General features: G+C 35.6%; 2 protein-coding genes and 1 long non-coding RNA gene across 3 annotated transcripts in view; all 3 read left to right on the top strand.

Annotated features, from left to right (window-relative positions):
• LOC107618469 lies at positions 2,502 to 5,148 on the top strand. Its single transcript, XM_016320559.1, has 5 exons — positions 2,502 to 3,003; positions 3,139 to 3,271; positions 3,504 to 3,736; positions 3,902 to 4,075; positions 4,715 to 5,148. The coding sequence occupies exons 1-5, from the start codon at positions 2,830 to 2,832 to the stop codon at positions 4,799 to 4,801; spliced, it is 801 nt and encodes a 266-aa protein (XP_016176045.1). The 5' UTR covers positions 2,502 to 2,829; the 3' UTR covers positions 4,802 to 5,148.
• The window catches only part of LOC110267015, a 12,722-nt gene continuing 6,134 nt past the window's right edge, over positions 5,489 to 12,076 (top strand). The window contains exon 1 of the long non-coding RNA XR_002354297.1: positions 5,489 to 5,500. This is a non-coding gene — a long non-coding RNA (uncharacterized LOC110267015). The remainder of the gene's footprint in view (positions 5,501 to 12,076) is intronic.
• LOC107618490 (chaperone protein DnaJ) lies at positions 5,655 to 10,964 on the top strand. The gene is made up of 11 exons (XM_016320585.2): positions 5,655 to 6,206; positions 6,391 to 6,459; positions 7,130 to 7,222; positions 7,491 to 7,612; positions 7,737 to 7,932; positions 8,277 to 8,452; positions 9,161 to 9,290; positions 9,793 to 9,953; positions 10,062 to 10,150; positions 10,314 to 10,434; positions 10,550 to 10,964. The coding sequence occupies exons 1-11, from the start codon at positions 5,907 to 5,909 to the stop codon at positions 10,593 to 10,595; spliced, it is 1,503 nt and encodes a 500-aa protein (XP_016176071.1). The 5' UTR covers positions 5,655 to 5,906; the 3' UTR covers positions 10,596 to 10,964.

Genomic DNA, 12,076 nt, shown 5'->3' with positions numbered 1-12,076 from the left:
GTTGAAATGGAGTGTAGCCGGAGCTTAAACCCTAGGCAATTCAACGAATGAATATGGATAGTGAGCTCTTGTAAGAGTTTCAGTTCATGCTCTTTGTGAGTTGAACGGAGAGCCTTGGATGGCTCTAGAGCGAGGTTCTAGGGTTTATTAGCGAATCCGGAGGAAGAAAACGAACACACAGCTGCGTGAGCTGAGTGGAAGTAGAAAACGCTAGGAAGATGTTCATTCATTTTTATTGAATGGCTATGGCGGTAGCACGTGCCGCCATGGTCGTGGGTGCCGTTTGGGTTATTGTTGCTTGGGCTGCCTGATTCGGCCCATTTCCATCTACAAGTTTTTAGACACACCTTAATATTGTAGGCCTAAGCGCTATTTTAAGTGTTTTTATAATAAGTCCAACAAAAAAAAAAACACACGTTTACATCACCATTTCTCTTTTTCTGCACTTTTCAGACAAAATTTTTTAGCAGAGAGTACAAAATCTTCTTGAGAAAACACATCAATTCTTACACAACACAAAAAAAATTTGTATATAAGATAAATTTATTATATAATATAGAAATTTTTATACATAATATATAAAATTTTATATATAGTACATAAATTGTCTTTTAAAAAAATATGTCACACATCAAAATTTATGTATTGTACGTATTTTGTTGGTTGAGTATTAATATCTTGAGCATATAGTCCTTTAAAATTTTATGTTATGCATAAAAAATTATGTGCTGTGAAATTAATTTTTTGAATTCTAATTTTTTGAACATATATAAAAAAAGAAGAAGATGATGAAAAATGACGATAATGAAATAGAATGAGGAGAAAAAAAGGAGAAAAAGACGACAATGTTGAATAAAAACAAATAGAAGAATAGAAAAATGATGACGACAATATTGTTGAAGAAGAAGCACAAAAAAATGATAATGACAATAATGACGACGTTGTTGAAGAAAAAATGCGCAGAAGAAAAAGGAAGAGGAGGAGGAGAAGATGCTGACAATGTTATTAAAAAAAACGCGCATGCCTATATGAATTAGTTGAGACTTAGCATGTAAAATGACTAAAATTTCAGCATCAAGAACAAAATAATATGTGAAATAACTTCAATAGTAACATTATCTTTATCATCTTATTAAATTTGACATGTCTATAGTCAATTAGTTTGGTTGTATTTCTTTTTCTTTTTTATTTCTTGTCTTTTTTTTCATTTATATTAAAAAAACAAAACTTATACAACCTATAAAAATAAGATACATTGAGAAAATTTTATTGATCTTTTGTTGCAAGGCTTGGCATTTCTTTTCCCCTTAACATTTTATAATGTGTATTATTGTAGAATTGTACAATGAAAGGCAAACTATACTAGAGGTGCACATGTGGCCGGATGAAACCGGGTTTGCCGTGACCCGAACCCGACTCTAAGGTAGTATTTGGTGGAGGGACAGAGACGGAAAGACTGAGATTGAGAGACAAAGACTACGAGACAGGGATTGAAATAAATCTCAGTATTCTGTTTGGTGCAAAATGGAAGATAGAAATTGAAACAAGAATGAAACTTTAATTTAATTTGTACAAAGGGTAAAATTAGAATTAATTAATTGAAATGAAAGTATTTTAGGTATAAAATGTTATTAAAGTTTCAGTCCCCTGTGTTCCTACTTTTTGGAGGTACTGAAATACTGAAATACTGAAATTTTAGAGACAGAGACAGAAATTTTAGTACCAGTCTCTGAACTAACAAACACGATACTGAGTCTCAGTCTCTCAGTCTCTGTTTCAGTACCTCAAAACAAACACTACCTAAATAATGACCGAGTCTATTTATGAGACCCTTATCCAACCCTAGATCCGATGAAATCGTGTTACTTTCGGGCCACACTTAAGCCGGGTCTAGACCGGGTGAAGTCCGAGTCTTGATCAACTTTATCACAACATCACCAAAAATTAGATTCTACATCTTTTGAACCTCTAAATTTTGGAAAATAATTATTCCATGATATTGCAACATTCACATAATAATAATTTAGAATCTAACAATAATAATTTAAAGTTTCATAATAATAATTATATCAATTACACATTAAACATTCAAAGTTCAAAAGACAATTAAAACAAAGTTAACAACCAACACAAGATTAATATAATAATAATAATTTATAGTGTCATACCAACCAATAACAACAAAATATTAAGTAACAAATAACTACACGGGTCCAACAGGACGGAGCCGAGTGATTCGAGACTTGGTTCGAATCCGATTTAATAAATAACCGAAACCATCTATTGAAATCTCAGGTTTAACCAGGCCATAACGAAACCGGACCAAATTAATCCCAAAATAATCGAGTTCGGTCCGAATCTTCGGGCCGGACCAAGTCTTGTGCACCCCTAAACTATACTATGGAATAAGGAATATTATACGCACTCTTTTTTTTTTTCTTCATATTTTCAATTTTTTATTAAGAAATAGTATATAAAAAATATGTAAATATCAATTTTTAAGGAACTTTCCGTATAGGGTATAAAATCCTGGCATTTCATTTTGCAACAGCCTCAAATCATTTTTGTTGAGGAAGTTCACCGATCCAAGACAAGCAAACATATATACTTTGTGACTCTGATTTGATTGAATGGCAGAGCAACCTAACCCCAAGAACATCACCGTCAACTTAGATACATAGATCTAATTATTTGCCAGCGGCAACCCTAACCCTAACTCTTCGTCGTTTTGGGGATAATTGGATTGAATTGAATTGGTATCCGTGAAAGACGAAGAAGAAGAACACCTAAACGAAGAAGAGGAGGCTTTTGATCACCGTAATTTGAACGATGTCTGCTGCGGTGTGCGGAAGCAAGAGATCTTTCTTCGAAGAGCTTCCTCCTTCTTCGCCACCAACATCTGTCTCCAAGAGGCTGCGCTGCTCCTCTTCTTCCCCAATTCGTCTCTCCCTTCCCACTCTCATCGATCACCTTCGCCATCATTTCCCTCATATGGATGACCAGGTTCCCTTTTTATTTTTGTTATCCCTTTTTTTATTTTCATTTCCTTGGTTAATAACGATAATCTGTTGCATCAATATGTAAATTATTGTGATGCTTTTTATTTATTTATTTATTTATCTATCTCTTAATTTTCAGGTTCTCGAGAGAGCGCTCCAAGAATGCGGAAATGATCTAGATGCTGCCATCAAGAGGTTGCATGGCCTTTGTTTGGGATCTGCAGATGAAAGTTCTGCTACCCTTGAGCAACCAGATGCTGCCGTGGAGACAGGTAGATCGGTGTTTTCAATCTCCCTAAAGAATTTTAGGGATTATTGATCATAATTTCTAGATGAATGTCACATTTTTTAAGAGATGGGGAGACATATTCTTCAATACGGGCTTTATCTGTGTGTGTTTAGTAATTGCCAATTCGGCAAAATACTTAGGTTTATGAAAATTGGATGTTAATGATGCTTTCTTGTTAAACACTTCAATCTGATGGGGTTTTGAGAAACTTGTAGGTGTATTGGAAGATAATATTAATGGGGATGCTTCTGCTTCTGCTTCTGGGAACCAGTCAGCTACAAGCAACTTTCCTTCTGATGGAGCAGAGTGGATTGACCTGTTTGTTAGAGAAATGACGTGTGCTACCAGCATCGATGATGCCAGAGCCCGTGCTGCTAGACTTCTGGAGGTTCTAGAGAAATCAATCAGTGCCCTTGCAAGTTCCGAGGAAACAATTGCACTTCGCAAGGTACACTACCATTCACAAGCTGTATGATGTTTTAACATCTAGCTTTAGCTATGTGAATATCCTTTGAAAGGGGCAACTTAAATGCATTGATATACAATATGTACATTAAAGTGTTGAACATGTATAGTAATTGTTATGGTTCATCAAGAGCGTTTATTTTTCCAGGAGAACCTGATGCTGAAGGAGCAAATTGAAGCCTTGACTAAGGAGAGAAATTGTTTTAAAAGTGCCTTCAGAATCCAGCATGAAAGGCTGTCCGACTATGAGGTCAAAAGCCAAGAGTTGCAACAGTTGAAGCAATTGGTGTCTCAATACCAGGAACAGATCAGAACTCTCGAGGTGAAACCTAGCTTTGTGCTTGTTATGTTCATAATTCACTGCTTGACCCATCATTTCATAACAGTTCAAATAGTAATTTTGGAGATTAAACCAACGCTAGAAACAAAGGAATGATGGGAGTGCATAAATTATGAAAACAGAAATGATTTAGTGATGACAAATGATATTATGGAAATTAATGGTCCGAGTCCCTGAATCCAAATTTGGTTGGGACACAGATGCATAGAATTATGGAACTGTTTCGAAAGGCATTGCATCCCTGACATGTACTCTTCCCAATGAGATTGAAACTCGATATTTAATACACAATCTAAAATCAATCACTGAGTAGCAAAATAATTTCTTCTGTGGTCATATCCCAGTTTCCTGCCTTCTTCCCAACTGTACTTCTGTGTGGCAGGTGCAGTCCATTGGATCTTGACCTAAGATGGTCCTTTATGTCAAAATTTGTCAACTGTTAGCTGCTTAATTTTAGACAGAGCATCACTGAGGAAATGTTGGATGAAAATATGAGATAACAATCTTTCGTTAAAATGATCGTATTAGTATTAATTGTTTTTCCTCTTCCTTCTCCTCTTAGTATTATTTATTCTTTTGAAACATGCTGATGAATATTTATCCATGGCTTTTTGTTGACAGGTGAATAACTATGCCTTGCGAATGCATTTGAATCAGGCTCAACAGTACAACCCCTTTCCTGGGCGTTTCCCTCCTGATGCCTTTTAATGCATAGAAGAATAGTATAATTGCAGCCGCACAAAGGGAGCTGCATCTGCTTAATTAAAATTATGTTGGGTGATTTGTACCAAAAAATAGTATGTCGTTATTGTTACGGTGTGCCTAGCTCCTGTAGGTCAAGGAATTGTAGCTGATCCTAGTTCAGGGGTGATTTCTATCATATCAATCTGTTATAGAATATTTGAAATTACAACTCTACAAGTAAGATAAATCGTTCAGTTAATTCAATTATTTATTATTGCCCACGGTGGTATGACTATCGTATTTTTGGCATCAAGTGTACTACCAAGAATGTTCAAGACCTGATTGCTTATAATTATGTTTTGTTGCTCTTATTATGTTTTGTAGCTCTTGAATGGTCGTTGGAGTTTATTTACTGCATGCTTATCATTTATCAAATGTACCAATAGAAGGGTCAGATTATGAAACATTTTCAGGTACTAATTAAGATGAAAAATCGAACCAGTATTACAACTCAGGTTAAATGAATATACCCAATATGCCGCCAGCAACTACATAATTACAATGGCTGTACTAGAGTATGCGCTTGGTTTATCTCACCGTGCAAAATTTTCACGGACAGGATCAACATCGAATTGTAAATCATCTTTCTTTATTCTCCTATTTAGGTTTCAAATTACAACTAAAAATAATTCTCGGAAGCTTGAAGATTGGATTTTGTGCTAAGTGGCTACTTATTTGATTTGATTTTATCTTGCCTACTTCAAAAATCTGCACGTGGATTTTTCCTATTTACAGACTAAGACACTGGCGGAATTAGTAGTAGCATTTTTGTTTAGTGTCCAGTAGACGTGCACCCTCAGGGTACCACAACTTATCCTGTGGGTCTCACCTAGTCTCTTCCCTTTCTACCCATTAAACCATGAAAGCTAAAAGCTCAACCTTTTTCTATTTTCTTTAAATTTCCAACGCAGTAGAATAGTACTCAATAGAGTTGGAGAGAGAGAGAGAGAGAGCGAGAGCGATGACCAAATACAAGCGCAGCAACCTCCTCTTTTCGTTGTTGTCATCTTAGAACTTAGAAATTAGAAATTCTACAGTTAAATCGCTTTTTTTCTTGGTTCCACATTCAATGGCCGTTATTTCTTTCTCTCTTGTCCCTTCTCTGCTCCCACCTTCTTCTTCGTCTTCGTCTTCTTCGTGCTTCTGTGGGGGGATCCCTCTCCGTTCCCACAAAAGCTTCCTTTCCATTCACTCTGCTTCTCCCTTTCCTTCTCTCGCTTCTAATTCCAAGTTCTTCGGCGGTGGCGGCTCTAGCCGGCGATTTCACACGGTGGTTTCTGCCTCCGCTGACTACTATGCTACTCTTGGTGTCCCCAAATCCGCCACCGGCAAGGAAATCAAAGCAGCTTATCGAAGGTTAGCTCGTCAGGTATCATCCGCTTTTCAATCACGCTATGACACATTTTGAAATGGAATTCTTCAAGTAGGTTTTCGGGTTTTGAATACAAATTGTTACAGTTTCGTGGCTACTTGTTGGAATTTGAACTGTGCAGCTAAATGTGAAAGCATTCCTTCTTAAGCCTCTGATTCCATGTTTATTGTTTTCCGTTCAGTACCATCCCGATGTAAACAAGGAACCTGGAGCAACTGAAAAATTCAAAGAGATCAGTGCTGCTTATGAGGTGTGCATGAAAAGTACACTACTGAATGTTATTTTGCCTTAAAATGCAATTGTCTAATTTTATAAAGTGTTTGGTTTAGGGTCCCAACATGTGTGCTATATCCCCCCTTTCAGTTTTTGTGCAAAAATTTACGTTAAAATATTTGGCCATTGCTCCTTATTTTACCCATTGATTCGTTAATTTCTTCCGTTTAACTCCTTGGGAGTTTCTTATTCAACCAATGCTTGCATCAAGATTATCTTTAATAATTTTCTGGCAACTTCTAGTAGCATATGTTATATATGACAATCTATATGGATACATGTTTGGGCCTTCAAAAATAATACCTCAATTAAAGGAAGATGACAGAATAAATTACTGCAGGGGTCATGTTTTAATGTGTAGATAAGCAAAAGTGATATCATAAAATCATAGGTGCTTATAGTGTAGTGTCCACTTCTCTTGTTTATTTATTTTTCAAGTACTGTGGTTGAAACTTTTACTCAACAAATCTCTGTTGTAGTTGTTACTCGCAACTGAGTTGGTGGACATGTATAATAAGTAGTAACTGTTGCTCTATTCTGGAACAACACCATTAACCTGTAACTTATTTAATTTGTAGTTCCTTTTCTTCCCAATACACATACGATATTAGCTTTTGAATTTGAATTCTATAGTATGACACTGTCAGGTGCTATCAGATGATAAAAAGCGGGCTTTGTATGATCAATATGGTGAGGCAGGAGTTAAAAGTACCGTTGGAGGAGGATCAAGTGCCTATACGGTATTCTGAATGAATTTTGTATTTTTATTTCCTGTGTAGGACTGTACATTTAGGGAGCAGCACCTATTAAAGGATAATAGAAAGTTTTGGTCAAGAAAATTCTTGCTTAATGAACTAATAGCTTCAAGCCACCAACCCAATACACATATGTAGTCTTTTGGAGAAAAAGGGTTGGAATGCATGGCAGTTGAAGTTGTGTTTTATTTTATTTACTTATTTTTTAGTTGCTTTTCTAGGAATTCATATCTAATAATCTTTTCTCTTGCAGACCAATCCATTTGATTTATTTGAGACTTTTTTTGGGCCAAGTATGGGTGGCTTTGGTGGTGGCATGGATCCTACTGGATTTGGAACACGTAGAAGTACTGTTACTAAGGGTCAAGACATCCGGTGAGTTATGCAGTATTTAGTAGGGTATTTCTTGTGCCCATGTTAGTCAGTTCAATAATTTTTATACATAGCTTGATAAGGTAAACGTTATCCGTGTTTAAAAGTTTGATTCAAATGTCAACAGGTATGATTTCTCCTTGACATTTTCTGAGGCAATTTTCGGAACAGAGAAGGAATTTGACCTTTCTCATTTGGAAACATGTGAAGTCTGTAGTGGTACTGGAGCAAAGATTGGCTCTAAGATGAAAATATGTTCAACTTGTGGTGGGAGGGGTCAGGTGATGAGGACTGAACAAACACCTTTCGGATTGTTCTCACAGGTAATTTGTTATATGTCTGAGGGGAGACTGTATCATCATTTTTTTTCTTGATTTGTATGCCCTGCTGCCTGATATGAAGTAAAAGAAATAAAAAGAAGCCCTTAATAATGTGTTGTCTGATTGATGCATTGACCTGTGTCTTCCAAAGAAGTTTCTACATTGATTTGGCATGTGCATTTTCTCCTGAGTTATTGATACCTGCCTCATTTTCACCTTTGAGAATAATTAGTTATGTTCTTATCAATTGCTTATATTAATTTGTTAGTTATTCTTTATTCTTATGCAGGTTTTCTTACATGATGTGTACATGAAAACATATTTCTAATCCCATTTTTCAATATTAGGTTTCAGTTTGCCCGACCTGTGGAGGTGATGGTGAAATCATATCTGAATATTGCCGCAACTGCAGTGGTGAAGGACGTATTCGAGTTAAGAAAAATATCAAAGTTAAAGTTCCTCCAGGTGTTAGCTCAGGCAGTATTCTTAGAGTTACTGGGGAAGGTGATGCTGGACCAAGAGGGTATGACATTTATATTTTTATCTACCATAGGGGTTCTGAAAGCCAAGGATAGAAGATATTATAAAATTGTATGTATTCCCTTTGTTGTATGTTCAACATGATGCAGTGAAAGTCATTGGCCAACTATGGGATAGAAGTATGAGTTTAAGTTTCCCAAAAGCAAAGAAGGATATGGCAGAGTAAAAGGAGAGTTATATTATTCATCCTTATTGGACTATATATCAGAAATATAGGCAACACAAAAACCTTTATGTGAAAGTGCATTGTAATCCCTGTGCATCTGAATAAAGGATATTTTCTCAAAAGCCATAAAATTCCCAGAGCAAAGTCTAGAGAGAATTGTCCCTTCAAAGGGTAGCATACAAAGAGCGCTGCAGCAGATGACAGTTGACACCAAAGGGTAGCGTACAAGAACACTGCCAAAAAATAGGCCTCCTATGTTAAAAAGTATCCCATATGCTACCAATGCTATCATTAAGAGAAATGGAAGTTTTATGTGTTTGGTTATGAAATCATTGCTGCCTTTTTCTCTTTGTTATGTTCTTAAGTGAGAATTTATCTCTTTTTGAATTATGGAGAAAAGGAGGTGGGGACAAGTATTTATTAGTCTTGACAATTTGTTCACTTTATCAAAATGGAACAATTTAGTCTTTATGATTGCTTGATCAGATGATTGGTGAGCCAGTTTTGATCTTCTTAATGTTGCAGGGGTCCTCCAGGAGATCTTTATGTATATCTAGATGTGGAAGAGATACCAGGAATCCAAAGAGATGACATCAATCTCCGCTCAACAATATCAGTCAGTTACCTAGATGCTATATTAGGGTCTGTTGTGAAGGTAAAGTAATTTAGCGGGTATTTTTCTCCATCATTTACAAGCTGAATTCCGTTCTTGGTCCTTTTGATTCCAGCGAAGTTTGATTTTGATATATTTTAATTTGTTATAATGTTATTTTGTCGTTGTATAAACACACTTTGCATGATGGTACCTAATATTCCATTATGGCCTTGGCATTAATAATGCTATATCAGCCCATATAGTGGTTATGGTACGATATTTATGGCAATATGGCATGATAGAATAATGAGGAAGAGTTTTTGTGGGGTAAATATGGTGAGCGGCCTTTGATTATAGTTAGACATGCAATAGTTTGTCATACAGCTGCAAGCTTTTGTTCCCCTGCTAGTGTCACATTGTGAAACAGTCAGAATTGATGTCTCTGAGCAATTTTTAGATATATCAAATAAGTGTTGTAATGTACTCTTGTGATTTTAAAGCACTGATACAAAATTATATCCACATTCTCTCCTGTTTCACTGAAATTTTGGAACCTAAATAGGTCAAGACGGTTGAAGGCACCTCTGAACTACAAATGCCTCCTGGCACCCAACCTGGTGATGTCCTTGTTCTTGCAAGAAAAGGTGTTCCAAAACTAAACAAACCATCTATACGCGGTGACCACTTATTTACAGTTAAAGTTACAATACCAAAACGTATTAGGTAATGTGGGTTACAATTTGATTTTGCTTTTTTCTCTGTCATCCCATCTTCCTATGCATTGTTCATGGTCTCTGTCTGCTATGAATTACCTCTGCTATGCATCTTCAGCACAAAGGAGCGTGAGTTGCTTGAAGAACTTGCTTCTCTAGGAGATACAAGTGGCCGTTCAAAATCCCGTTCTAGAACCCATTCTTCCAGTAGGTGGCTTCTTTGTTTTCATATATATTTCTTTTGTTTCGAAAAATCTGTTCAACATTTAGTTTGGTGTCTTGAATCTATCATGACCTATTACATTTGGCTGGGTTCTTTTAATACAATAAATGTATTTGACTTTTGAATTATGACATTTACCTTCTGCAGCAGTAAGTAGGGAAACTCCTGCAGCTCAAAGGGTCGAAAGTTCAACAGCAGCAGTTGAAGAAAAAACTGAACAATCAGAAGACCAAAATGATTTATGGAATAAATTGAAGGACTTAGCTGGGTAATAATATTCTCTTGTTTAGTTTTCTTCTTTATTTGTTTTCATCAATTTGTAGAGTGTGCCGTCAGCTTCAATGGTGTATGTTCTAAATTTTAGTTAAACTAACTCATTGCAGGTCAGTGGCCAATGGTGCCCTTAAGTGGCTGAAAGATAATCTTTAGTTCCATGGATTATGTGGTCCCGAGTCTGAAGGATGTAATTATCTGATTTGGGCTAGAGTCTTAATCATTCCATCGATAGCTACAAGGGAAGGAAGTACGCTGGACATTTTTGCTTTCAAATGCTTTAACTGAACATTGTTAGATGCACAGCCAAAAAGAATTGATGCGTATTCTTTGATTGGTTTTACTTGTAAATTTTGTCAACAGAATCATTCATACAGAAAAACTGGTTCTCAAGTTTTCTTCATGAGCAGGTTGCACTAGGAAAGCTAGTCTGCTAGTGTATATCTGATAGGAAGACTAAGCTCTGATTGAATTACCCTACTTAGTTGTTTTTAAAGATCAACGTGAATATACTTGTTTTCAGTATGGGTGTAGTTTTAGCTTCGTAGATCATTTTCCCATTTCAGGTTTACAAATTCGGTTTCTTTATTTTTATTTTTCGAAGTTAAAACCACCAAGTGCCCTTCATAATACCCTTTGAGTTTGAAACTCATATATTAAAGCGCTGATTTAACTTAGTTGACTATTGGATGCTAATGATATATTATGTGTAGTTAGTTGCATCGGGTGATTTGTTTTCCTTTAGCATAGTATACTACGGATTCATGCGTTTAATTGATGTATAAAGCCTTACCAATTCCAATTAATAAGAGCTTGAAGAGCTTAAAAACTCCTGATTTCAAATCCGTGTAACTTGTATCGCAGAATCTCAAGATTGTCATCTGTTAATGACAAGTAGTGTCGTTGAAAAGCCGCTATTTTGTGCGGAAAAAGTTTAATTAACTGTAAAAGCCGCGAACTTACAAATATCTACTTATAGAAAAAAAAAAAAAAATAGATGGTATTTAGTGTTTAATCTCTTTTTTTATTATTCTCTCTCTTATTTATTTCTGGTCTCACTTATAGAATTAAAGGTAAGAGATCACACTTTATTCTCTCAAATGAAAAAAGAAAATGAAGAGGATTCATTTCCCGTCATCCATTGCACAAGAGAAGCAATGCAATAATCCTACCATGATTTTACTATTTTCATACCCTTGGATCACTCTCGTCTACCCTAACTTAGACATGTCGAATTCTGTACATTCCATAAGTAAATAACTGTGGGACATGAAATCCAAAATCATAATCATATTAGAGAGTATATCTAATCTATCTAATCAACTAGCTACAATGCTAGATTCCCAATAATCCACTCTTTTCGTTGCAGGTTCACCCTTACCTTCTACAAATAAAACTAATAATCTATTCAACGAAATTAAAAGAAAAAAACGTCTTCATTCTTGTTTCTTTTCAAAGCGAAATACTATTCATAAATTCAGCATCACAATCATGCAAGACAAAAAAAAAAATTCAGAGACTACTCAGCTTAACTTTAAAAGTAATTTTATTCTAATTTTCCACTTTACAAGTAATTTTGTTCTAATTTTCAGGTTCCAGTAATAATATGAACAAACTAATGCCTTCCTAAATGTTCA

Source organism: Arachis ipaensis, chromosome B09 (assembly GCF_000816755.2).
Source record: "Arachis ipaensis cultivar K30076 chromosome B09, Araip1.1, whole genome shotgun sequence".
Classification (NCBI taxonomy): Eukaryota; Viridiplantae; Streptophyta; class Magnoliopsida; order Fabales; family Fabaceae; genus Arachis; species Arachis ipaensis.
The sequence above is the reverse complement of the archived record's forward strand: the minus strand, read 5'-3'. Positions and strand labels throughout refer to the sequence as shown.